This window comes from Erythrolamprus reginae, chromosome 2, assembly GCF_031021105.1.
Source record: "Erythrolamprus reginae isolate rEryReg1 chromosome 2, rEryReg1.hap1, whole genome shotgun sequence".
Lineage (NCBI taxonomy): Eukaryota > Metazoa > Chordata > Lepidosauria > Squamata > Dipsadidae > Erythrolamprus > Erythrolamprus reginae.
In genome coordinates, this window is record NC_091951.1 from 24,352,207 (window position 1) to 24,378,702 (window position 26,496).

Below are 26,496 nucleotides of genomic sequence, written 5' to 3' on the forward strand. Positions count from 1 at the left end.
TGGGGGAGCGATTTTGGGGGCAGTTTGGAGCAGGGTAGGAAGTGAAGCAGCAGGCTAAGGGGGATTTTGGTAGCGGGATGGGGCAGCTGCAGGGAGCAGAGGAAGAAGAGGGCTAGAGGGGAAAGTGGCAGGGAAATGGGGCAGCTCCAAATTTCCCCACCTCCGGTGCAAGCAAAAGGAGGCGACGAATTCCGGCGGGGGCGGCAAGTAAATTTAATAAATAATAAAATAATAATAATAATAATAATAATAATAATAATATCAACACAAGAATAACATTAAATAATTTAGAATAGTTATTGAAAAAGAATTAGTTATGATTTTCTTAGAAGCGGAAAAGGTTTTTGATAATTTGAATTTCTTCAAACAGGTGATAAAAATATGGAATCCGGTCCAAAATGAACAGATACTGGGAACCAGAATTAAAAAACAAATTTACAAAATCCAAGCATTTGCCAACGATTTAGTATTGTTTTTAGAAGACCCAATAAACTCGGCTATATCCCTGCTCAAAGAAATAGAGAAATATGGAATGGTAGCAGGATTAAAAATTAATAAGAACAAGACCAAAATAATAACAAAAAACTGCAATTGGGAACAAATCAAAGAAGTAACAGAGAAAACGGGCCTGCACACAGAAAAAAAGATTAAATCTTAAAGAATCTCGCTTACCGCCAGATACTCATCATTAAAAGAATTGTACTACAATAAACTGCTACATAAAACTAAGGACCTGGAAAAATGGATTAAATATATCATTCATTGGTACAATTAATATTATTAAGTCAAATAAATTACCAAAGACAGCACCAATTAAATTAGAAAAGAATTTTTTTGTAAACCTAAACAAAATAATTTACAAATTTATTTGGAATGGGGAGAAACAAGAATTAGATTTAAAGTATTGCAAGACTCTAGGATAAGAGGAGGATTTGGCCTTCCGAATTTAGAACTTTATTACCAATCTACTAATTTATTATGGACAAAAGAATGGATTACATTAAATAATGACTGTGAAAACTTCACACTGGACTTCAAGCATCCTGCTCCCCATTTTTCCTCCACACTCTGGGTCCTTGGTTTCCAAATGAGATGCAAACCTTTCCACAGTCATTCAAATAATTTATCTTCCCTGTCAGTCTTCAATCAGGACATTCAAAGGGTTTCTCTCCTGTGTGAGTCCTCTGGTGTACCATTAACTGGGAATTGTGAGTGAAACTTTTCCCACAATCAGGACATTCAAAGGGTTTCTCTCCTGTGTGAATACTCTGGTGTACCACCAACTGGGAATTCTGACTGAAACATTTCCCACAATCAGGACATTCAAAGGGTTTCTCTCCTGTGTGAGTACTCTGGTGTACCACCAACTGGGAATTGTGACTGAAACTTTTCCCACACTCAGGACATTCAAAGGGTTTCTCTCCTGTGTGAGTCCTCTGGTGTACCACCAACTGGGAATTGTGACTGAAACTTATCCCACAATCAGGACATTCAAAGGGTTTCTCTCCTGTGTGAGTCCTCTGGTGTACCACCAACTGGGAATTGCGACTGAAACTTTCCCGACACTCAGGACATTCAAAGGGTTTCTCTGCTGTGTGAGTCCTCTGATGTCTTACCAGGTTGGAATTCTTACTGAAACTTTTTCCACAATCAGGACATTCAAAGGGTTTCTCTCCTGTGTGAGTCCTCTGATGTCTTACCAGGTTGGAATTCTGACTGAAACATTTCCCACAATCAGGACATTCAAAGGGTTTCTCTCCTGTGTGAGTCCTCTGGTGTACCACCAACTGGGAATTGCGACTGAAACTTTTCCCACAATCAGGACATTCAAAGGGTTTCTCTCCTGTGTGAATCCTCTGATGTATCAATAGAGTGGCATTATGACTGAAACTTTTCCCACAATCAGGACATTCAAAGGGTTTCTCTCCTGTGTGAGTCCTTTGATGTACCAATAGAGTGGAATTCTCACTGAAACATTTTCCACAATCAGAACATTCAAAGGGTTTCTCTCCTGTGTGAGTCCTTTGATGTACCAATAGAGTGGAATTCTGACTGAAACATTTTCCACAATCAGGACATTCAAAGGGTTTCTCTCCTGTGTGAGTCCTCTGGTGTCTTACCAGGTGGGAATTCTTACTGAAACATTTTCCACAATCAGGACATTCAAAGGGTTTCTCTCCTGTGTGAGTCCTCTGATGTACCAATAGAGTGGAATTCTCACTGAAACATTTTCCACAATCAGGACATTCATAGGGTTTCTCTCCTGTGTGAGTCCTCTGATGATTTACCAGGCTAGAATGAAGACTGAAACTTTTCCCACAATCAGGACATTCAAAGGGTTTCTCTCCTGTGTGAGTACTCTGGTGTACCACCAACTGGGAATTCTGACTGAAACATTTCCCACAATCAGGACATTCAAAGGGTTTCTCTCCTGTGTGAGTACTCTGGTGTACCACCAACTGGGAATTGTGACTGAAACTTTTCCCACACTCAGGACATTCAAAGCATTTCTCTCCTGTGTGAGTCCTCTGGTGTACCACCAACTGGGAATTGTGACTGAAACTTATCCCACAATCAGGACATTCAAAGGGTTTCTCTCCTGTGTGAGTCCTCTGGTGTACCACCAACTGGGAATTGCGACTGAACCTTTCCCGACACTCAGGACATTCAAAGGGTTTCTCTCCTGTGTGAGTCCTCTGATGTCTTACCAGGTTGGAATTCTTACTGAAACATTTTCCACACTCAGGACATTCAAAGGGTTTCTCTCCTGTGTGAATCCTCTGATGTATCAATAGAGTGGCATTATGACTGAAACTTTTCCCACAATCAGGACATTCAAAGGGTTTCTCTCCTGTGTGAGTCCTCTGGTGTACCACCAAGTGGAAATTGCGACTGAAACTTTTCCCACACTCAGGACATTCAAAGGGTTTCTCTCCTGTGTGAATACTCTGATGTATCAATAGAGTGGCATTATGACTGAAACTTTTCCCACAATCAGGACATTCAAAGGGTTTCCCTCCTGTGTGAGTCCTCTGGTTTACCACCAAGTGGAAATTGCGACTGAAACTTTTCCCACACTCAGGACATTCAAAGGGTTTCTCTCCTGTGTGAGTCCTCTGATGTCTTACCAGCTGGGAATTCTGACTGAAACTTTTTCCACAATCAGGACATTCAAAGGGTTTCTCTCCTGTGTGAGTCCTCTGATGTCTTACCAGGTTGGAATTCTTACTGAAACTTTTTCCACAATCAGGACATTCAAAGGGTTTCTCTCCTGTGTGAGTCCTCTGATGTCTTACCAGGTTGGAATTCTGACTGAAACATTTTCCACAATCAGGACATTCAAAGGGTTTCTCTCCTGTGTGAATACTCTGATGTATCAACAGAGTGGCATTATGACTGAAACTTTTCCCACAATCAGGACATTCAAAGGGTTTCTCTCCTGTGTGAGTCCTCTGGTGTACCACCAACTGGGAATTGCGACTGAAACTTTTCCCACAATCAGGACATTCAAAGGGTTTCTCTCCTGTGTGAATCCTCTGATGTATCAATAGAGTGGCATTATGACTGAAACTTTTCCCACAATCAGGACATTCAAAGAGTTTCTCTCCTGTGTGAGTCCTCTGGTGTACCACCAAGTGGAAATTGCGACTGAAACTTTTCCCACAATCAGGACATTCAAAGGGTTTCTCTCCTGTGTGAGTCCTTTGATGTACCAATAGAGTGGAATTCTCACTGAAACATTTTCCACAATCAGAACATTCAAAGGGTTTCTCTCCTGTGTGAGTCCTCTGATGTACCACTAGGTTGGAATTCTGACTGAAACATTTTCCACAATCAGGACATTCAAAGGGTTTCTCTCCTGTGTGAGTCCTCTGGTGTCTTACCAGGCTGGAATGAAGACTGAAACTTTTCCCACAATCAGGACATTCAAAGGGTTTCTCTCCTGTGTGAGTCCTCTGATGTACTAATAGAGTGGAATTCTGACTGAAACCTTTCCCACAATCAGGACATTCAAAGGGTTTTTCTCCTGTGTGAATACTCTGGTGTCTCATCAAGCTAGAATTATGACTGAAACGTTTCCCACAAACCAGACACTCAAACGGTTTTTCTCCTGTATGTGTTCCCTGGTGCATCAAAAGCAGGCGATCTGTAGTGAAACATTTCCTGCGATCAGAACAAACATATGATTTCATTTTTTGGTACATCCTGTAGTGTATCATGAGTTGGGAGATCAGACAGAATATTTTCCCACAGTCAGAGCATTCAAAGGATTTCTCCCGGGTGTGAGATCTCTAATATATCAGCAAATTGCCATGCTCAGTATATAGGGAGATGTTGTAGGGCTCCTCTGCTATGTGGGTCCTTCCGTGAACCACAATGGAGCTGTTCTGAGTAGAGCTTTGGCCACATTAGTATTGGTTCTCCCCAATGTGGATCATTTCATGCATACTCAGCTGTCATTTGAAATGTGAGTTAGCTGCCAAGCATTCAAATATAAACCACGTGACCATGGGAAAGCTCCAATAGTCATGGAAGTATGATAAATGGTCACAGGTCAGTTTTTTCAGTGTTGCTGTAGCTCCAAACAGGTAGTAAAGGAACTGTTGTAAGTTGAGGATCACCTGTAGAGCATCCTTCCATTCCACATACTCTACTCTTTTAAAATCTTTTCTTGATCATCTGCTGGGGAAGGGGGAGAATTTTAGAGTTTTCTGAAGAAAATGAAAAATACTGTGTTTTCTGGCTTGATGGACTTTCCTTTTTAACGTTGCTTGTTGTTCTCAGTTGTCTGGAGTGTTCTTAATGCCATCTTCTTTGTCTGTATGATTCAAAGAAAAGAGTAACTTTAATGGTTTATAAAATGATTGCAGAAGATGTCAAAAAAGAAAACTATATACATTACGTGTCCCATCAGCACTGCCTCATGGAGCAAACTTGGCAAGGCTTGTTTTGCCATTCCAAGCACAAACTGCAGCACTGCCATGAGCTTCCTCATACCAGCACAGCTAGTGTCCTGTTGTTTGTGGCTGTGCTGGTATGTTGACCCTCGCGTAGCACTACTGCACAAACCAAGAGTGGGAAGTGCACTCTGAGACTGTTCGCTTCTGGAAGACTCTCTGCTCCGGGTCCCACAAGACTCGACAGCAGGTGGCTGGCCCAACCAGCCTCTTGCCGCTCGGTTGGTGAGTGGTGGTCTGCCCGGTCACAGGCAAGGTTGTTTGCTGGGCGGGCAAGAGGTGCCTGGTGGTTGCTCTCTTGCAAGTGGGGTGGGACTTTGCAGGCAAGAGGGATGGATGGATGGATGGGAGGCTGGCGAGCACTAATAAAACTGGGGAGAGGTAGAACACAAAGGCAGCTCCCAATCAGCTCAGCTGTTCTGTGATTAAGGGGCTCAGCTGCCATTAGTTGATTGGGGAGGGAAGGGCTGCTTCCTGTGCTGGTGATGCCCCCCTCTTCCATGGGGCTTATTTTCCAGGCATAAGGTATTTTCAGGGAAACACAGTATACCAATTATTGGATTTGAATTTCTGTAATTAAGAGGAATACAACATATAACAGAATAACAGAGTTGTAAAGGACCTTGAAAGTCTTCTAGCCCAGTGTTTTCCAACCAGTGTGCCGCGAAGAAGGAAGCTCAGCTTCTGGTCTCGCAACATCTTGCTGAGAGTGCGAAGAGCAAAAAGTTATGAGACCAGAAACTGAGCTTCCTTCTTTGCACCTTCCAAGGTTTCCAGCAGCTGCAGCACCCTGCCTGGCTGGAGCTTCTCTGGCGGCGGCGGCAGGTGAGCTTTGGGGCCCGGTGGGAGGGCAGCAGTAGCGGGAGGGCAGCGGAAGCAGCGGCACCGGGCAGTAGCCACTGGGCGGTGGCAGGGTGGTCCGCTGCGAGCCAGAACTCCAGGACAGAGGCACCGATGACAGCGGATGGACATGTTGCTGTACGCCGTACATCCTGGCATTGCATGGCAGGCACTTTCCGGCTGGCTGGGCCGGGACGGAGGCTCAAGCCCCACGCCCATACCCAGCGCAACGCCAGCATGTGTGCTGTCTAGCAACACGTCCAGCCACCGCCGTCGGTGCCTCCGTTCCGGAGCTCCAAATTAGAGTTGACCACCCTGCCGCCGCCCCACGGCTACTGCCCAATGCCGCTGGCTGCGGCGTGGTGTATGAGAGAGAGAAAGAAAGAAAAGAGAGAGAGAGAGATAGCAAGAGAGAAAGAGAGGGGGGAGAGAGAAAGAAAACAAGAGAGAGAAAGAGAGAGATAGCAAGAGAAAGAGAGAGGGAGAGAGAGGGGGGAGAGAGAAAGAGAAAGCAAAAGAGAGAGAGAGAAAGAGATAGCAAGAAAGAGAGAGAGGGGGAGAGAGAGAAAGACAGCAAGAGAGAGAGAGAGAGAAAGAGAGGGGAAGGAGGGTGAGGGAAAGACATAGAGGAAGGGAAGGAGGGAGAGAGAAAGAGAGAGAAAAGAGAGGAAGGAAGGGAGAAACAAAGGGGGATGGAGAGAGAGAGGGAAAGAAAGAGTAAGGAAGGGAGAGAAAGAGGAGAGAGAGAAAAATAGAGCGAAAGGGAGGAAGAGAGAGATTTTTTTTGTCCAAACGTTTTTTAGCCCCCCCTCCCCCCGTTCCCCAGGATTTCGTAAATGTGAATAATGTGCCGTCAAGGCAGTTTTTCTCGCAGAACTAGGCTTAGAATGACCACATGTGTGCACAATTTCTTCTGGTTTCCTGTTAAAAATCCCCATAATGGAAAATGGACTAGTTTAACAGTGTTCACTTAATGACCACAAGGTTCACTTAATGACAAGAGAGCACACAATGAATAAAGGCTAGCGAAAAAAGCAAAAAATAACCTCCAAAAAGCTTTTTCCAATATGTTAATAACAAGAAAAAAAGAAGGGATTTGTACATTGTTTGGTGAAAGTGGCAAGAAGGTGACAAGCAAAAGGGAGGAAGCAGAGCTCCTTCACTTGTTTTTTCCATCTACCTTTACACAAGGGCGAAAAAAACAGCCCAACCTATCTAAAACAGCACCACAAATAACGGATTAGGAACAATTCAAATCACTAGGACCGGATGGATTACACCCCAAGGTTGTGAAAGAACTGGCAGACGAGATCTCAGAACTACTGAACTATGCCATTCAAAGACCCTGGTGCACCAGGGGACTCTTCAGAGGACTGGAAAACTGCTAAGGAAGTTCCCATCTTCAAAAAAGGGGATTAATCTTATTGCGTACTTTGACAAAGTGATAAAATTAGTGGTCCAGAGGCATGCTGTCAAAATAATTTATTTGCATTTCAGTGTGGCATTTGACCATAACCTACTATTAGATAAAGGGGAAAAATTTAGGTTAGATAGCAAAACCACTATACAGATTCAAAACTGGCTGACCAACCCTACTAACGTGTAGTGCTCAATGGAACTGTACATGGAGGGAAGTAAGTAGAGGAGTACCCCAAGGCTCTTCCACATTTTCACCAATGACTTGGACGAGGGGATAGATGGGGAACTCATCAAATTTGTAGATGACACCAAACTGGCAGGAATAGTCAACTCTCCAGAAGATAGGCCCAAGAAGCAGAAGGATCTTAACAGACTTGTACATTGAATGCTATCGAACAAAATGAAATTCAATGGTGAAAAAAGTAAGCTTCTACATTTAGGCAAGAAACACAGAATGCACAGGTAGGGTATATGTGGTACCTTGCTCAACAGAAATAACTGTGGGAGGAACCTTGGGGTCCTAGTGGACAACCATTTAAATATGAGCCAGCAATTGCAGCAGCTGCCAAAAAAGCCAACACAGTTATAGGCTCCATTAACAGAGGGATAGAATCAAGATCACGTGAAGTGTTAATACCATTTTGCAATGCCTTGGTAAGGCCATACTTAGAACACTGTATTTAGTTTTGGTTGCAACGATGCAGAAAGTTTGTTGAGACTCTGGAAAGTGTACAGAGAAGAGCAACAAGGTGAATCAAAGCAAAAAAAATATGAAGAACGGTTGCAGGAACTGGTTATGTCAAATTACACGAAAAGGAGGACTATGGGAGACATGATAGCAGTGCTCCAATATTTTAGGGGTTGCCACAAACAAGAGAGAGTGAAGCTATTCTCCAAAACATCTGAGGGTAGAACAAGAAGCTGTAGGTGGAAACTAAACAAGGAGAGAAGCCATTTAGAACTAAGAAGAAATTTCCGGACAGTTAGAACAATTAACCAGTGCAACAACTTGCTTCCAGAAGTTGCTAATGTTCCAATACTGGAAGTTTTAAGGAAGATATTGGATTACTATTTGTCTGAAGTGGTGTAGTGTTTGCTGCCTAAAGGGGGGTTGGACTAGAAGATCTCCAAGATCCCTTCCAACTCTGTTATTCTATATTCACAACATCCCAAAACATCTTCAATAAGATGTTTTTAGTTGAAACCTGGTTCATATATGGATTAAGCAATAGTAAATACTGTACACTGTACTTGTTGGCTACACATGGAAATTTAAAAAAAAATCAAAATAACAAAGTGGCAGATTAATCCATTATTGTCAAGAGAGTTGAAAGGGACCTTGGAAATCTTCTAGTAGTTCAATCCCTTGCTTGAGCAAGAGACCCTGACAAAAAGGACAACTTTATCACACAAAAGATACAGGATAGAAATAGAGGATCAACTATACTAGACTTAATAAGAGAAGAAATTCCCTTGATTGAATAGGAAACAATGATAAAAACCACAAACTGATCACTCAAAAGATACAGGATGGAATTGGAGCAGTGGTTCTCAACCTGGGGGTTGGGACCCCATTGGGGGTCGAATGACCATTTCACTGGGGTCGCCTAAGACAAAAAGGGAAAAGACCAATCCCCCCCCCCGTGTTAGGAACTAAAGCTTCTATTCTGGCACCTTGGAACATATTTTTACAAACCGACCAATCAGGAGTATACAGTGGGGGTGTCCCTCTGGCCTTCCTGCCAATCAGCTTAAAGCTCTGTTGGGAGAATTGGCGCTAGAATTATGTTTGGGGGTCACCACAACATGAGGAACTGGATTAAGGGGTCCCGGCTCTAGAAAAGTTGAGAACCACTGAATCAGAGGATCAACTATACTGGACTTACTACTTACTAAGGGAAGAAATGAAAGAGCAACAAATGTATTTGGAGGTTTGAGGCTAAAACATACAAAGGTGGTTGCAGGAATTGATTATAGAATAGAAGGAGGAGGTTAAAATGCCTGCAGTCTTCCAATATCTGAGGGGCTGCCACAAAGAGGAGGGGCTCAATCATTTCTCCAGAGCATCTGAAGGGAAAACAGGAAACAGTGGGTGGAAACCAATCAAGGAGAGAAGCAACCTAGAAACAAGGAGACGTTTTCTGATTGTGAGAACAATTAACCGATTTTCCTGCAGAAGTTGTGGCTGCTCCACCACTGGAGGCTTTCAGGAAGAGACTGGGCAGCCATGTGCCTGAAATGCATAAGGTCTCCTGCTGGAAAAGGGGGCTGGACTGGATGACCTCAAAGATCCCTTCCAACTGTCATTCCGCAATTCTAGCTGCTTCTCTGCTTCCATTGCCGTGGAGGGAACCAATTAGCCTGAGTTGCTCCCCTCAACTCACCTACAAACTGATGTTTCGATCCTTGAAGAGGCGAGAGCGCCTCTCTGCACCACACTCTCCGCTCTGTTTCCTTTCCGGAAAAGGAAATCTCTCTCCTTCCATCCTTTCTAGCAATACAGTACTCGGTGGTTTTAACTCCTTCAAGATCAACTAGTGGCGACTGCTGCATTGTTGAATTTCCAGTCACAGATGTTGCCTATCGGATTTTTGGGGCGGGAGGGGCGGGAGGGGGGCAGGCTTTTCCCTTCTCTACGATGGCATTTGCCAGATTACATGCTATCAAGCCATTTTCAGACTCTTGAGCCAATACAATGTCATCTATTGATGTGCATTTAGCTTTTCTTGCCTAAGTGGAAGACCTTTTTTATTTGTTAAGTAATATATATAATAAAACCTGTAAATGTCTTTGTTGTTCTTTTCTTCCCTTTTTCTAAAGTCTGAGCACCATTGTGCCTACCGTCCCTGTCCTATTGTCCAAATCTACCTGTACCCAGGGCCGCCATCAGGAATTTTGGGGCCCCATACAGCCTAAGTGTCTGGCCCCCCCCCCCCGCCATTTTAAAACTACTTTTTTAAAGTTTTTAAGAAGATGTTAGATAATCATCTGAAAATAGCTGTAAATAAAACCCGATGTTCCCAGAATTAACTTTATTCATAAGATTATGATAGCAACAACTTGACCTTAGTTTTACTGGAACTATAGAATAATCATATAATAACCGCTGATGTTACAGGCCGTATAACTATATAAAGAAGGAACTGTGAGGATAACAGTTCAAAAGGGATGGGGGTGGTGTTTGTTATGTTGTGTTGTTTGTTGCTTGTCTTATAAAATGCAAATACAAAATTTAAACAAACAAATCAGTATATTGTAAAATGATAGATTATGTACTATCTTATTTTTTTTATGTTTACATAATAACTACTTTTTTAAAAAAAAATCATCTGTCTGAAGTAGTGTAGAATTCCTGTCTAAGCAGGGGGTTGGACTAGAAGACCTCCAAGGTGCCTTCCCACTGTTATTCTATTCTAATTATCCAGGGGGTTGTGTAGTTATCAGTGGTATTAAAATAGGAGCTGTTAAAAAAAAACCAAATACAATTTCATATTGCTTCACATCTCAATATCCTTTTCGATCTAGTTTTTACGCCCATCGGTGAATGCAGGTCTGAACGAGCCCGTGGTATCCAAGTTAATTTCAAAGTACACTGCTCAAAAAAAAGTGAAGGGAACACTTAAACAACACAATATAAACTCCAAGTTGTCAATCAGCGATGCTTCCTAAGTGGACAGTTTGATTTCACAGAAGTTTGATTTACTTGGAGTTATATTGTGTTGTTTAAGTGTTTCCTTTATTTTTTTGAACAGTGTAGATAGAGCAGGAGGTCTCCAATCTTGGCGACTTTAAGACTTGCGGACTTCAACTCCTAGAGTTCCTCAGCCAGCGAAGCTGCCTGGGGAACTCTGGGAGTTGAAGTCCGCAAGTCTTAAAGTCTCCAAAGTTGGAGACCCTCTGATAATACAGGGATTCTATCGTTGTATAAGTCAGTGTTTCCCAACCTTTTTTGAGCCGCGGCACATTATTCATATTTTCAAAATCCTGGGGAACATTGAAAGGGGGGGGCGGGCTAAAGAAAAGTTTGGACAAAAAAACCCTCTCTCTTCCTCCCTTTTGCTCTATTTCTCCCTCTTTCTCTCTTTTCCTTCCTTCCCCTCTTTCTCTCTCTCCATCCGTCTTTCTTTCTTCCTCTCTTTTTTGCTCTCTTTCTCTCTCCCTCCTTCCCTTCCTCTGTCTTTCTCTCTCCCTTGCTCTCTCTCTCTGTCTCTCTTGCTATCTCTTTCTTGCTTTTTTCTCTCTCTCTTTCACTGTCTTGCTATATGTCTCTTTCTTTCTCTTTGCCTCTCTTGCTATCTCTCTTTCCTTCTCTTTCTCTCTCTCTCTGCCTCTCTTGCTAAGTCTCTCTTTTTCTCTTGCTATGTCTCTCTTTCTTTTTCTTTTTCTCTCTCTCTGCCTCTCTTGCTATGTCTCTCTTTCTCTCTCTCTTTCTCTGCCTCTCTTGCTGTCTCTCTTTCTTGCTCTGTCTCTCTTTCTCTGCCTCTCCTGCTATGTCTCTCTTTCTCTCTCTCTCTGCCTCTCTTATATGTCTCTCTTTCTTTCTATTTCTCTCTCTCTCTGCCTCTCTTGCTAAGTCTCTCTTTTTCTCTTGCTATGTCTCTATTTCTTTTTCTCTCTCTCTGCCTCTCTTGCTAAGTCTCTCTTTTTCTCTTGCTATTTCTCTCTTTCTTTTTCTCTCTCTCTGTCTCTCTTGCTATGTCTCTTTCTCTCTCTTTCTCTGCCTCTCTTGCTGTCTCTCTTTCTTGCTCTGTCTCTCTTTCTCTGCCTCTCTTGCTATGTCTCTCTTTCTCTCTCTCTCTGCCTCTCTTATATGTCTCTCTTTCTCTTTCTCTCTGCCTCTCTTGCTAAGTCTCTCTTTTTCTCTTGCTATGTCTCTTTCTTTTTCTCTCTCTCTGCCTCTCTTGCTATGTCTCTTTCTCTGCCTCTCTTGCTGTCTCTCTTTCTCTGCCTCTCTTGCTATGTCCCTCTTTCTCTCTCTCTCTCTTGCTATGTCTCTCTTTCTCTCTCTCTCTGTCTCTCTTGCTGTCTCTCTTTCTTTCTCTTTCTCTCTCTCTCTGCCTCTCTTGCTAAGTCTCTCTTTTTCTCTTGCTATGTCTCTCTTTCTTTTTCTCTATCTCTGCCTCTCTTGCTATGTCTCTCTTTCTCTCTCTGTCTCTCTTTCTCTGCCTCTCTTGCTATGTCTCTCTCTCTGCCTCTCTTATATGTCTCTCTTTCTCTCTCTCTTTCTCTGCCTCTCTTGCTGTCTCTCTTTCTTGCTCTGTCTCTCTTTCTCTGCCTCTCTTGCTATGTCTCTCTTTCTCTCTGTCTCTCTTGCTATGTCTCTTTCTCTCTCTGTCTCTCTTGCTATGTCTCTCTTTCTTTCTCTTTCTCTCTCTGCCTCTCTTGCTAAGTCTCTCTTTTTCTCTTGCTATGTCTCTCTTTCTTTTTCTCTCTCTGCCTCTCTTGCTATGTCTCTCTTTCTTTTTCTCTCTCTCTGCCTCTCTTGCTATGTCTCTCTTTCTCTCTCTTTCTCTGCCTCTCTTGCTGTCTCTCTTTCTTGCTATGTCTCTCTTTCTCTCTCTCTCTGATATGTCTCTCTTTCTTTCTCTCTCTCTCTCAATTGACCGCCACGTCAGGGCTCCCGCTTGCAGTCAGCTGAGAGAGCGCTCCCTCTCGCCGCCGACTGGAGCTCCCTCTTGCCGCCCCATCTCCCTGCGACTGCCTGCGGCCGCTGCAGCCCCCCCCTCCCACCGGGCCACAAAGGACATTTGCCGCCGACGCCAGTGAAGCTTCAGCTGGGCGGGGCGCTGCCGGTACTTCCCTCCTGGGGCTCCCGCTCGCAGCTGTCCCCCGGCTTCTGCTCGATGCCGCGGTTTTCGGCACTGTCCTGCTGTGCCCCAAAGAAGGAAGGCGGGAAAAAGGCGAGAAGAATGGAGCTCTCCTTCTTCCTGCCTTCCATCTTTGGGGCCCAGCAGGACAGCGCCGAAAACCGTGGCATCGAGCAGGAGCCAGGGGACAGCTGCGAGCGGGAGCTCAGTGCAAGGAGCCGCTGACTGCGGGCCCCAATTTGCCCGGGGCCCGGTAGCGCGCTCCCTGTAGTACCCGTCTATCGGCGGCCCTGCAGGCTGTACCTACTTTGCTTTTATGTTCATACCAAAACCTGTTATCTTGTACATTGGATGGATGGATAGATAGATAGATAGATAGATAGATAGATAGATAATAATTTATTAGATTTGTATGCCGCCCCCCTGTGCAGACTCAGATAGATAGACAGATAGACAGATGATTCCTCTTTTCTGTGTCTCTCCTTCAAGTACTGAAAGACTGCTATCATATCACCCATTTTTCTCTGTTACCCAATTCCTACCATCCTTCATTGTATGTTTTACCGTCCACTCACTTAAATGTCTTTATTCTTCTACTCTGTGGTCTTTCTACAGACCAAACATCTTTTTTATATCCTGGGGACTAAAACGAGATGCAGTATCCAAAGTGTACTCTTACAGGACCAGGAAGAGGTTGGACACTTTAGTTGCTGTTTCTAAGTTTATTAGATCAAGCTGTAGCGTAGTTCACACACCTGAGCCCTGCGCCCAGGTGTAAGTGCCTCGCCTAGAAGTGCAAACTGACAGCTCTTTAAGTCTGAAGTCTTGTTGAAGTGAAGTTTGTGGGTTAGTTTCTGACTGTTTTGTTACCAGACTGTAACATCTTCAGTGGAGTTTAGGGAATGTATTCAATGACTCCTAGGGAATTTGGGGACTTATGGGCTTTGATAGACAAAAATTTTAAAGATTCATCTAATTGGCTTGGCCCAAGGTGGATGCCCCAATCGTTCTGGGGAAAAAAGGTGGGTCCCTTCATTTGTGGGTAGACTATAGAGGGCTAAATGGTATATCTATGTTCGAAATGCTTACCTGCTGCCCCTAATGAAGAATATGGTAGCACACCTGGAGAAAGGGATTTTTTTAATATCAAACTGGACTATAAGAAGCATATTAGACAGACAGAATTAAAGAGGGTGATGATTGAAAAACAGCATTTAATTGTCCTTGATTGTAACAGGCTTTTGACCTCTATTTGCCCAAAGTCATTAAATGAATTACTGTGGACATTAATTGAGACACCACCTGACTGCTAGTGATTTTATTTCTCTTTTCCCTGGTGGATTACCATCAGCAGGTAAGCATCACAGGGACAAAATCATTGTACCCAACTAGTGGATTACTACTCAGAAGGATGTGAAGAATCGTGGAGAAAAAACAAATTCTGTTCTGGGAGGTCCCCTTCCTCTGTGTGTGATGGAGGAGTTTGGGATTATGAGTGAACACAAATGAATCCCTTTGTGAGCCTGAGCTCTTCCCAAGAAGCTGCCACATGGAGCACAGCCACTTCTTAAAAGCCCCCTCAACACTGGACTCTTTTGGGAAAATGGATCGGCAACAGAGGTTTATAATTTTGGGAACAAGACACAATTGGTTGCTTTATTTTTCTTAAACAAAATCTTAGAAAAAAATTTATTAGTAAGAATCAGACAAAGATATTTCATCTGGAAGAGATCAGAGACAATAATTATGGTGACATATGTTAAATAAGCCATTCTAGACTTTGTACAAGTTAAATGTTAATGTTTTGCTGTTTTAACATTGCTGTTGGTTCACCTGTTAACTAGTTTGCCTCTCTATGTAGTAGATAAAGGTGAAATTGGTTGTAAATTGAGGTAAAACTTCATAAATTTTGGCCCTGCCTGGGAAGGGGAGGAAACTGATATTGATCCAATATATTTATGGATACTCAATATATGTAAATTTCTTTCTATCTTCTTCATGCACATTTTTTCTTCTATTTAAAAGTAGTTTAACCTTGTTTTGTTTAAAAAAGAAATTTGAGTTTGCAATTTAAATGAATTTTCTGAATGAAACATTTCTTTTTCCAAAAAGCCACTTCACAAGAGGTTCATAGGGATTTGTTGCTATTTCCTGAACATTTCCAGTGTCTCAACAACACGTTTTTATGGAGGAGAGGGTCATGGCCAAGCGCAGCGGTGACACGGAGTTTCTCACATACACCCCGGGAATCCCGAATCCCTATCGCCCTGGTTCAATACGAACCAGGGATGGACAGTGGACTGCTCCCGGGATGGGACACCATTCCGGTAGTGGAAATGAAGTCCCATGCGCAGCGACACTTGACTTGTGGTCGGGTGCCTGAGCCCAGTGAGATTTACTTCCTGCAAATGCAACAAAATCACACAAAAGGTGGTGTGGAATTGTGAGATTTTGGCAATGTTCGCCAAATTTTTGCTTCCATTCATATGCAGAAGCAAAAATCCCAGTGAAAATCGCCGAAATCTTGCAGTCGAGCATGTGCTCACACAAGATTTTGCTTCTTGTGCATGCGGAAGCAAATCTTATACTGGGCAAATGCACCTTATCCCCAACCCTCGTGTCTGTGCCTGCCATCCGCACACCCATGCCCGCTGCCTGTCGTCAGCAATCTGTTTGGGGTCGGCATACCCCATAGAGAACCAATTTAGAGCCCTTGACCAGTGGCAGCAGAAATTGGATTGTAACAGTTGTCCAATCCTTGAACAATGCAAGGATTGTTTGTTTATAAAGTTGGATGTCATCTGAGAAGATAATTTAAGGATATGTGCAGGAGAGATGAAGAAAGAGATTAAGAAGCAAAAGCTTCAATATATACTGTATATATATATATATTATAATTGTTGGTTGTACCATTTATAGTAGATTAAATTTTGCATTGTATAGACTTAATATTACATAAGATATCATAGATTTTAAGTATTATTAAGCATTTTTCGATTAATTTACTGATACAATCAATGTCACTATTGTTTCCATCTTTATTAAGAAATATTTCTATTTGTTTCAAAGGAATAAAAGCATAATATCATAGCAATAGGAAAGTGAAAGGTTACATTAATACTATTAAGATTAAATTTTGGTTGGTTATTGAATAGTAGCATATATGAATTAAGCTCTCCCAAAATTGCCTGCAAACCTTTCTACCTTGCCCCAAATTTCTCCAAAAATCGCCACTCCAGAAGCTTCCTACGTTGCCCCAAATTGCTTCTAAAATCGCCCATCCAGGCGCTTCCTATGCTACCCAAATCGAGGTCCTAACGAAGGCAAATGGAGTGAAGAAAGGCAGCAAGGAGAAACAAGGCATTTTGAAAGGAGAGGTGAGTTTGGAAGATTTTGGAAGTGATTTAGGGTGGCTTAGGAAGCTTTTGGGGGAATGATTTTGGGGGCAATTTGGAGTGGTGTAGGAAGCAAAAGAATGGATTACTTTAAATAATGAAAGAATTCTAACCCTGGAAGGCCATAATATACATGACGGTTGGCATGCACACTTGTGGGGAAAAATTAAAATTTATTAGGACTAGAAAGGAAATTCCTTACTCAGATGTACAACTTTTGGTTAAATTATGAAAATTTAGATCAAGTGGTAAAGGAAAACATGATTGGCTGGATGACCAACTTTGGCTACACTATTCAACTAGAAGAATGGGAAAATATTTGGAAAGTTAATTGTAAATTAACAATTTCTGTTCCATGTAGAGAGAATCTATATAAGATGTTTTACCGGTGGCATTATGCCCCAGCAAGATTAGCAAAAATTTACCAAAACGTGAAAAGCAATGGATGGAAAGGTAAGTCCACGCATGGTACTTATTACCACATATGGTGGTTACGCCCAGAAACAAGGGAATTCTGAAAGAATTTATCTGAAAGACTTTTTGCCAGACTTCTGTTCCTTTGCTTGGAATATTGCCGACTGTTAATGAGACTAACAGCCGTTCCACAGAAAATACTGGCTTATCTTTTGTTTGAACGTAGGATGACTGCTAAGTAAGACAATGACCAGCCATTATTCTTAAAAAGAGGTTTGTAGGGATACTGTTTGTGCTGTGGTCTTTTATTTATTTATTTATTTATCTATTTATCTATCTATCTATCTATCTATCTATCTATCTATCTATCTATCTATTTATTTATTTGATTTGTATGCTGCCCCTCTCCACAGACTCGGGGCGGCTAACAACAGTGATAAAAAAACAGCATGTAACAATCTAATACTAAACAACTAAAAAAAACCTTATTATAAAACCAGACATGCATACAAACATACCATGCGTAAATTGTAAGGCCTACGGGGAAAGAATATCTCTGTTCCCGCATGCCTGACGGCAGAGGTCGGTTTTAAGAAGTTTACGAAAGGCAAGGAAGGTGGGGGCAATTCTAATCTCTGGGGGAAGTTGGTTCCAAAGGGCCGGGGCCGCCACAGAGAAGGCTCTTCCCCTGGGTCCCGCCAAACGACATTGTTTAGTTGACGGGACCTGGGTCAGAAGAGGCACTCATAATCTGGAAGACAAGAAGTTTTTGAGGTTTTTTTCAGCCCATTTTCAAGGGTTTCTGAAAAACTGTCAAAAATGCCCCCCAAAAGACAAGAAAATGGGCTGAAAAAGCCATGCAAAAGACACACAAAAAAAATAGGCCTGAAAAAGACCAAAAAACCCAAAGCCTGCTGAGGCCAAAAAACAGCTGTCAGATGGACAGGGCTTTGGCAATATTCAATCTAAAAGACCCTCAGACATCTTCTCCCCCCTTTCTGATATAAAAATAATGTGTCTTACAGTCTGAAAAATACGGTAATGTACAGGTGACACTCGAAAAATTACAATATAGTGCAAAGGTTCATTTATATCAGTAATGCAACTTATGAAATGTAAAATACGAGAGAGACTCATTGCATACAAAACAAGACAGTATAAGGTGTAATTTGTCATGATGGTGATGATTATGATGCACAGCTAATGAAAACCCCAAATCTCTCATCTCAGAAAATAAGAATTTTACATGTGATCAATAAAACAAGGAGTGTACATAGAACAATATAGGATCTCTGAAAACTATAAGCATGCATAGGTCCTTGGTCTGGGTCCCTTTTATGGCAGTTTCTGCCTTAATGTGGTGTGGCATAGAAGCTCTCAGCTCCTGGCACTGCTGAAGTGTTGTGGAAGATCAGGATGCTTCAATTGTGGCCTTCAGCTCCTCTGCATTGTTCAGTCTCATGTCTGTTGTGGTTAGCTCTGGCCCAGCTCCTGCCCCAAGGACTGTGGATGTGGGGGAGACATCCACATGCTGCAGGCCTGTTTTGCCCCGGTGGGATCTGCTGATGAAGGCTCCTCTGACCAAGAAGACATGAGTGACAGGGAGGAGGAGAGTGGGGCACAGCTCAGGAGGTCAATTATCTAGCTCCTCCTTGGATTCGGAACAAGAGTTAATGATACAGCCACGCATGCGGAGAGCGATGCATAGGCAACAACTGAGAGATTATTATCAAAGAAAATGAGGCCACCTGTGGTTGGGTGGGGCTGTGGTAATTAGTGAGGCTGCTATAAATAGCAGCCTGTGGGTTTGGCCATTGTGGAGGATTATCTGATCATTGTGTTTCGTGACTGCTTTATGGACTTTGACTTTTTGTGTGCTGATTTTTCCCCACTTTGAAACTAAACCAGAGCAAAGTATGTTTCACTTTGTGAAAGAAGAAGGACTGTGAATTGCCTCACAGCTGCAAGCTAAGTATCACAGAACTGATAAGGGACTTGTACAAATTACCAGTTTGTTTGGAGACGAGTGCTCTTGGCTATACCAAAAGAGGGCTTAGTTTAAGTGAATTTTCATTATAAAGAACATTGTTTTGAATTTTCAAATATGTGTGTGTCTGAAATTTGTACCTGTGAATTTTTGGGAGGATTCTACCAGACAGCCCGACAGAACACATGTCTCTCACCTTTCTTTAGGCTATACCCCATAGATTCTCTATGGGGTTCAGGTCAGACGAGAGTGCTGTCCAATCAAACACAGTAATCCCATGGTCACTGAACCAGATTTGGTGCTTTTGGCAGTGTGGGCAGGTGCCAAGTCCTGGTGGAAAACTGAAGTCAGAATCCCCATAAATCTCGTCTGTGGAAGGAAACATGATGTGCTCCAAAATCTCCTGGTCTGTGTTGACCTTGGACTTAATGAAGCCCAGTGGACATGGTTTCACAAATCAGCACAGACTGTAGAAACTTCACACTGGACTTCAAGCATCCTGCTCCCCATTTTTCCTCCATACTCTGGGTCCTTGGTTTCCAAATGAGATGCAAATCTTTCCACAGTCATTCAAATAATTTCTCTTCCCTGTCAGTCCTCTGATGTCTTACCAGGTTGGAATTGTGACTGAAACCTTTTCCACAATCATAACATTCAAAGGGTTTCTCTCCTGTGTGAATACTCTGGTGTGCCACTAAGTGGGAATTGTGACTGAAACTTTTCCCACAATCAGGACATTCAAAGGGTTTCTCTCCTGTGTGAGTCCTCAGGTGTACCACTAACTGGGAATTGTGACTGAAATCTTTTTCACAATCAGGAGATTCAAAGGATTTCTCTCCTGTGTGAGTCCTCTGATGTACCAGTAGGGCGGAATTCTGACTGAAACATTTTCCACAATCAGGACATTCAAAGGATTTCTCTCCTGTGTGAGTCCTCAGGTGTACCACTAACTGGGAATTGCGACTGAAACTTTTCCCACAATAATGACACTCCAACGGTTTCTCTCCTGTGTGAGTCCTCTGGTGTACCACTAACTGGGAATTGCGACTGAAGTCTTTTTCACAATCAGGAGATTCAAAGGATTTCTCTCCTGTGTGAGTCCTCTGATGTACCAGTAGGGCGGAATTCTGACTGAAAGTTTTCCCACAGTCAGGACATTCAAAGGATTTATCTCCTGTGTGAATACTCTGATGTACCAGTAGGGCGGAATTCTGACTGAAACATTTCCCACAATCAGGTCATTCAAAGGGTTTATCTCCTGTGTGAGTCCTCTGATGTTTTACCAGGATGGAATTAAGACTGAAACTTTTTCCACAATCAGGACATTCAAAGGGTTTCTCTCCTGTGTGAATCCTCTGATGTCCCAGCAGGCTGGAATTCTGACTGAAACTTTTTCCACAATCAGGACATTCAAAGGGTTTCTCTCCTGTGTGAGTCCTCTGATGGCTTACCAGGTGGGAATTTAGACTGAAACTTTTCCCACAATCAGGACATTCAAAGGGTTTCTCTCCTGTGTGAATCCTCTGATGTCCCAGCAGGCTGGCATTCTGACTGAAACTTTTTCCACAATCAGGACATTCAAAGAGTTTCTCTCCTGTGTGAGTCCTCTGATGTCTTACCAGGTTGCAATATAGACTGAAACTTTTTCCACAATCAGGACATTCAAAAGGTTTCTCTCCAGTGTGAATTCTCTGGTGTACCACCAGTTGACAATTTTGACTGAAACTTTTCCCACAATCAGGACATTCAAAAGGTTTCTCTCCTGTGTGAGTCCTCTGATGTTTTACCAGGCTGGAATTAAGACTGAAAGTTTTCCCACAATCAGAACATTCATATGGTTTCTCTCCGGTGTGAGTCCTCTGGTGGATCACCAATCTATAATTGAGACTGAAACTTTTCCCACAAAGACTACATTGGAATGGTTTATCTCCTGTGTGTGTCCTCAGATGTGTCACCAAATGGGAATTGCAACTGAAACCTTTCCCACAATAAGGACACTCAAACGGTTTCTCTCCTGTGTGAGTTCTCTGGTGGACCACCAGGCTACATTTGTGACTGAAACCTTTCCCACAATCAGAACACTCGTATGGTTTCTCTCCTGTGTGAGTCTTCTGGTGGATCACCAGCCTAGAATTGAGACTGAAACTTTTCCCACAAAGACTACATTGGAATGGTTTTTTCCTTGTGTGTGTCCGGATGTGTGCCACCAAGTGGGAATTTCGTCTGAAACTTTTTCCACAATCAGAACATTGAAAAGGTTTCACTCCTGTGTGAATCCTCTGATGTACAACCAGGTGAGAATTTTGATTGAAACTTTTCCCACAATCAGGACATTTAAAGGGTTTCTCTCCTGTGTGAATACTCTGGTGTAGCACCAAGTGATAATTTTGACTGAAACATTTCCCACAATCAGGGCATTCAAAGGGTTTCTCTCCTGTGTGAGTCCTCTGATGTACCAATAGAGTGGAATTCTGACTGAAACTTTTTCCACAATCAGGACATTCAAAGGGTTTCTCTCCTGTGTGAGTCCTCTGATGTCTTACCAGGTTGGAATTTAGACGGAAACTTTTCCCACAGTCAGGACATTCATAGAGTTTCTCTCCTGTGTGAGTCCTCTGATGTCTTACCAGGTTGGAATTTAGACGGAAACTTTTTCCACAATCAGGACATTCAAAGGGTTTCTCTCCTGTGTGAGTCCTCTGATGTCTTACCAGGTGGGAATTCTGTCTGAAACATTTTCCACAATCAGGACATTCAAAGGGTTTCTCTCCTGTGTGAGTCCTCTGATGTACCAATAGAGTGGAATTCTGACTGAAACATTTTCCACAATCAGGACATTCAAAGGGTTTTTCTCCTGTGTGAGTCCTCTGATGTACCAATAGAGTGGAATTCTGACTGAAACATTTTCCACAATCAGGACATTCAAAGCGTTTCTCTCCTGTGTGAATACTCTGGTGTACCACAAAGTGGGAATTAAGACTGAAGCTTTTTCCACAATCAGGACATACAAAGGGTTTATCTCCTGTGTGAGTCCTCTGATGTACTAATAGAGTGGAATTCTGACTGAAACTTTTCCCACAATCCGGACATTCAAAGGGTTTTTCTCCTGTGTGAATACTCTGGTGTCTCATCAAGTGAGAATTGTGACTGAAACGTTTTCCACAAACCAGACACTCAAACGTTTTTTCTCCTGTATGTGTTCCCTGGTGCATCAAAAGCAGGCGATCTGTAGTGAAACATTTGCTGCAATCAGAACAATCATATGATTTCTTTTTTTTGTACATCCTGTAGTGTATCATGAGGTGGGAGTTCAGACCGAATATTTTCCCTCAATCAGAGCATTCAAAGGATTTCTCCCGGGTGTGAGATCTCTAATATATCAGCAAATTGCCATGCTCAGTATATAGGGAGATGTTGTAGGGCTCCTCTGCTATGTGGTTCCTTCCGTGAACCACAATGGAGCTGTTCTGAGTAAAGCTTTGGCCACATTAGTATTGGTTCTCCCCAATGTGGATCATTTCGTGCACACTCAGTTGTCATTTGAAATGTGAGTTAGCTGCCAAGCATTCAAATATAAATCAGGTGACCATGGGAAAGCTCCAATAGTCATGAAAGTATGATAAATGGTCATAGGTCAGTTTTTTCAGTGTTGCTGTAGCTCCAAACAGGTACTAAAGGAACTGTTGTAAGTTGAGGATCACCTGTAGAGCATCCTTCCATTCCACATACTCTACTCTTTTAAAATCTTTTCTTGATCATCTGCTGGGGAAGGGGGAGAATTTTAGAGTTTTCTGAAGAAAATGAAAAATATTGTGTTTTCTGGCTTGATGGACTTTCCTTTTTAAGGTTGCTTGTTGTTCTCAGTTGTCTGGAGTGTTCTTATTGCCATCTTCTTTGTCTGTAAGATTCAAAGAAAAGAGTAACTTTAATGGTTTATAAAATGATTGCAGAAGATGTCAAAAAAGAAAACTATATGCATTACGTGTCCCATCAACACTACCTCATGGAGCAAACTTGGCAAGGCTTGTTTTGCCATTCCAAGAACAAACTGCAGCACTGCCGTGAGCGTCTGCACAAACCAAGTGTGGGAAGTGCACTCCGAGAGTGTTCACTTCTGGAAGACTCTCTGCTCCGGGTCCCACAAGACTCGACAGCAGGTGACTGGCCCAACCGGCCTCTTGCCGCTCGGTTGGTGAGTGGTGGTCTGCCCGGTCACAGGCAAGGTTGTTTGCTGGGTGGGCAAGAGGTGCCTGGTGGTTGCCATCTTGCAAGTGGGGTGGGATTTTGCAGGCAAGAGGGATGGATGGATGGATGGATGGATGGGAGGTTGGCGAGCACTAATAAAACTGGGGAGAGGTAGAACACAAAGGCAGCTCCCAATCAGCTCAGCTGTTCTGTGATTAAGGGGCTCAAAGAAATAGGAAGAGTGAGAAAAAGGGAGAGAGAGAGAAAAATAGAGTGAAAGGGAGGAAGAGAGAGATTTTTTTTGTCCAAACTTTTTTTAGCCCCTGTTCCCCAGGATTTCGTAAATGTGAATAATGTGCCGCGGCTTAAAAAAGGTTGGGAAACACTGTTCTAGCCAAACCCTCTAGTCTACCATTTCAGACAAGGGGCCGTTCAATCTCTTTTTCAAAGCCTCCAGTGATGGAGCACCCAAAACCTCTGAAGGGAAGCTATTCCATTGGTTGATTGCTGTAACTGTTAGGAATTTTCTGTCAAGGATTAGTACTATTCTAGGTAATATTCCATTTAAGGTAAAAATGTTGTGTGTATGCAGAGCAGTCACACTGCTGAGTCATAGTGACTAAGCTGCAATCTGATTGGGGGTTGGGACCCCTTTGGGGGTCGAATGACGGTTTCACTGGGGTCGCCTAAGACAAAAAGGGAAAAGACCAATCCCCCCCCCTCCCCGGTGTTAGGAACTAAAGCTTCTATTCTGCCACCTTGGAACGTATTTCTACAACCTGACCAAACAGGCTTATACAGTGGGGGTGTCCCTCTGACCTTCCTGCCAATGAGCTTAAAACCCTGTTGGGAGAATTGGCGCTAGACTTATGGTTGGGGGTCACCACAACATGAGGAACTGGATTAAGGGGTCCCGGCACTAGAAAAGTTGAGAACCACTGAATTAGAGGATCAACTATACTGGACTTACTTCTTACTAAGGGAAGAAATGAAAGAGCAACAAATGTATTTGGAGGTTTGAGGCTAAAACATACAAAGATGGTTGCAGGAATTGATTATAGAATAGAATAGAAGGTTAAAATGCCAGCAGTCTTCCAATATCTGAGGGGCTGCCACAAAGAGGAGGGGCTCAATCATTTCTCCAGAGCCTCTGAAGGGAAAACAGGAAAGAATGGGTGGAAACCAATCAAGGAGAGAAGCAATCTAGAAACAAGGAGACGTTTTCTGATTGTGAGAACAATTAACCGGTTTTTCTGCAGAAGTTGTGGCTGCTCCACCACTGGAGGCTTTCGGGAAGAGACTGGGCAGCCATGTGCCTGAAATGCATAAGGTCTCCTGCTGGAAAAGGGGGCTGGACTGGATTACCTCAAAGATCCCTCCCAACTGTTCTTCCGCAATTCTAGTTGCTTCTCTGCTTCCACGCCGTGGAAAGAACCAAATAACCTGAGTTGCTCCCCTCAACTCACCTACCAACTGCTGTTTCGATCCTTGGAAGAGGCGAGAGCGCCTCTCTGCACCACACTCTCCGCTCGGTTTCCTTTCCGGAAAAGGAAGTTTCTCTCCTTCCATCCTTTCTAGCAATACAGTACTCGATGGTTTTAACTCCTTCAAGATCAACCAGAGAGGCTACTACTGTATTGTTAAATTTCCAGTCACAGATGTTGCCTATCTGATTTGGGGGCGTGATGGGGGGGGGGGCAGGCTTTCCCCTTCTCTACGGATGGCATTTGCCAGATTACATGCTATCAAGCCATTTTCAGACTCTTGAGCCAATACAATCTCATCTATTGATGTGGATTTAGCTTTTCTTGCCTAAGTGGAAGACCTTTTTTATTTGTTAAATATATATAATAAAACCTGTAAATGTGTTTGTTGTTCTTTTCTTCCCTTTTTCTAAAGTCTGAGCACCATTGTGCCTGCCGTCCCTGTCCTATTGTCCAAATCTACCTGTACCTACTTTGCTTTTATGTTCATACCAAAACCTGTTATCTTGTACATTGGATGGATGGATGGATGAATAGATAATAATTTATTAGATTTGTATGCCGCCCTCTGTGCAGACTCGGATGGATAGACAGACAGATGATTCTTCTTTTCTGGGTCTGTCCTTCAAGTACTGAAAGACTGCTATCATATCACCCATTTTTCTTTCTGTTACCCAATTCCTACAATCCTTCATTGCATGTTTTACCCTCCACTTGCTTAAATTTCTTTGTTCTTCTACTCTGTGGTCTTTCTACAGACATCTTTTTTATATCCTGGTGACTAAAACGAGATGCAGTATCCAAAGTGTAGTCTTACAGGACCAGGAAGAGGTTGGACACTTTAGTTGCTGTTTCTAAGTTTATTAGATCAAGCTGTAGCATAGTTCACACACCTGAGCCCTGAGCCCAGGTGTAAGTGCCTGGCCTAGAAGTGCAAACTGACAGCTCTTTAAGTCTGAAGTCTTGTTGAAGTGAAATTTGTGGGTTAGTTTCTGAATGTTTTGTTACCAGGCTGTAACATCTTCTGTGGAGTTTAGAGAATCTATTCAATGACTCCTAGGGAATTGGGGGACTTATGGGCTTTGATAGACAAAAATTTTAAAGATTCATCTAATTGGCTTGGCCCAAGGTGGATGCCCCAATCGTTCTGGGGAAAAAAAGATGGGTCCCTTCATTAATGGGTAGACCATAGAGGGATAAATGGTATATCTATGTTCAAAATGTTTACCTACTGCCCCTAACGAAGAACATGGTAGCAAACTGGACTATAAGAAGCATATTACACAGACAGAATTAAATACGGTGATGATTGAAAAACAGCATTTAATTGTCCTTGACTGTAACAGGCTTTTGACCTCACTTTGCCCAAAGTCATTAAATGAATTACTGTGGACATTAATTGAGATACCACCTGACTGCTAGTGATTTTATTTCTCTTTTCCATGGTGGATTACCATCAGCAGGTAAGCATCACAGGGACAAAATCATTGTACCCAACTAGTGGATTACTACTCAGAAGGATGTGAAGAATCGAGGAGAAAAAACAAATTCTGTTCTGGGAGGTCCCCTTCCTCTGTGCGTGATGGAGGAGTTGGGGATTATGAGTGGACACAAATGAATCCCTTTGTGAGCCTGAGCTCTTCCCAAGAAGCTGCCACATGGAGCACAGCCACTTCTTAAAAGCCCTCTCAACACTGGACCCTTTAGGGGAAATGGATCGGCAACAGAGGTTTCCATCCATATGCAGAAGCAAAAATTCCAGTGAAAATTGCCGAAATCTTGCAGTCGAGCATGTCCTCACACAAAATATTATACTGGGCAAATGCAAATTACTCCCAACCCTCGTGTCTGTGCCTGCCATCCGCACACCCATGCCCGCTGCCTGTCGTCGGCAATCTGTTTGGGGTCGGTATACCCCATAAAGAACCAATTTAGAGCGCTCGACCAGTGGCAGCAGAAATTGGATTGTAACAGTTGTCCAATCCTTGAGAAATGCAAGGATTGTTT

The 26,496-nt window shown here is 42.9% G+C and overlaps 1 protein-coding gene and 1 pseudogene across 2 annotated transcripts; both read right to left on the reverse strand.

Annotated features, from left to right (window-relative positions):
* Positions 1–931: 931 nt before the first annotated feature.
* LOC139160014 (zinc finger protein 850-like) lies at positions 932–24,513 on the reverse strand. 2 transcript variants are annotated; one of them, XM_070737504.1, is made up of 2 exons: positions 24,472–24,513; positions 932–4,819 (listed from the first exon to the last, which is right to left on the reverse strand). In XM_070737504.1, the coding sequence occupies exon 2, from the start codon at positions 4,218–4,220 to the stop codon at positions 1,143–1,145; it is 3,078 nt and encodes a 1,025-aa protein (XP_070593605.1). In that variant the 5' UTR covers positions 4,221–4,819; positions 24,472–24,513; the 3' UTR covers positions 932–1,142. The 2 variants fall into 2 exon arrangements, with proteins under 2 accessions (XP_070593605.1, XP_070593604.1); XM_070737503.1 differs by lacking the exon at positions 24,472–24,513 and adding an exon at positions 9,602–9,672.
* LOC139160016 (zinc finger protein 850-like) lies at positions 18,607–24,544 on the reverse strand (annotated as a pseudogene).
* Positions 24,545–26,496: the final 1,952 nt, after the last annotated feature.

Excerpts from the sequence above, each read along its gene's own strand:
- LOC139160014 (XM_070737504.1), bottom strand. The coding sequence starts at position 4,220 with ATGATACACTACAGGATGTACCAAAAAATGAAATCATATGTTTGTTCT.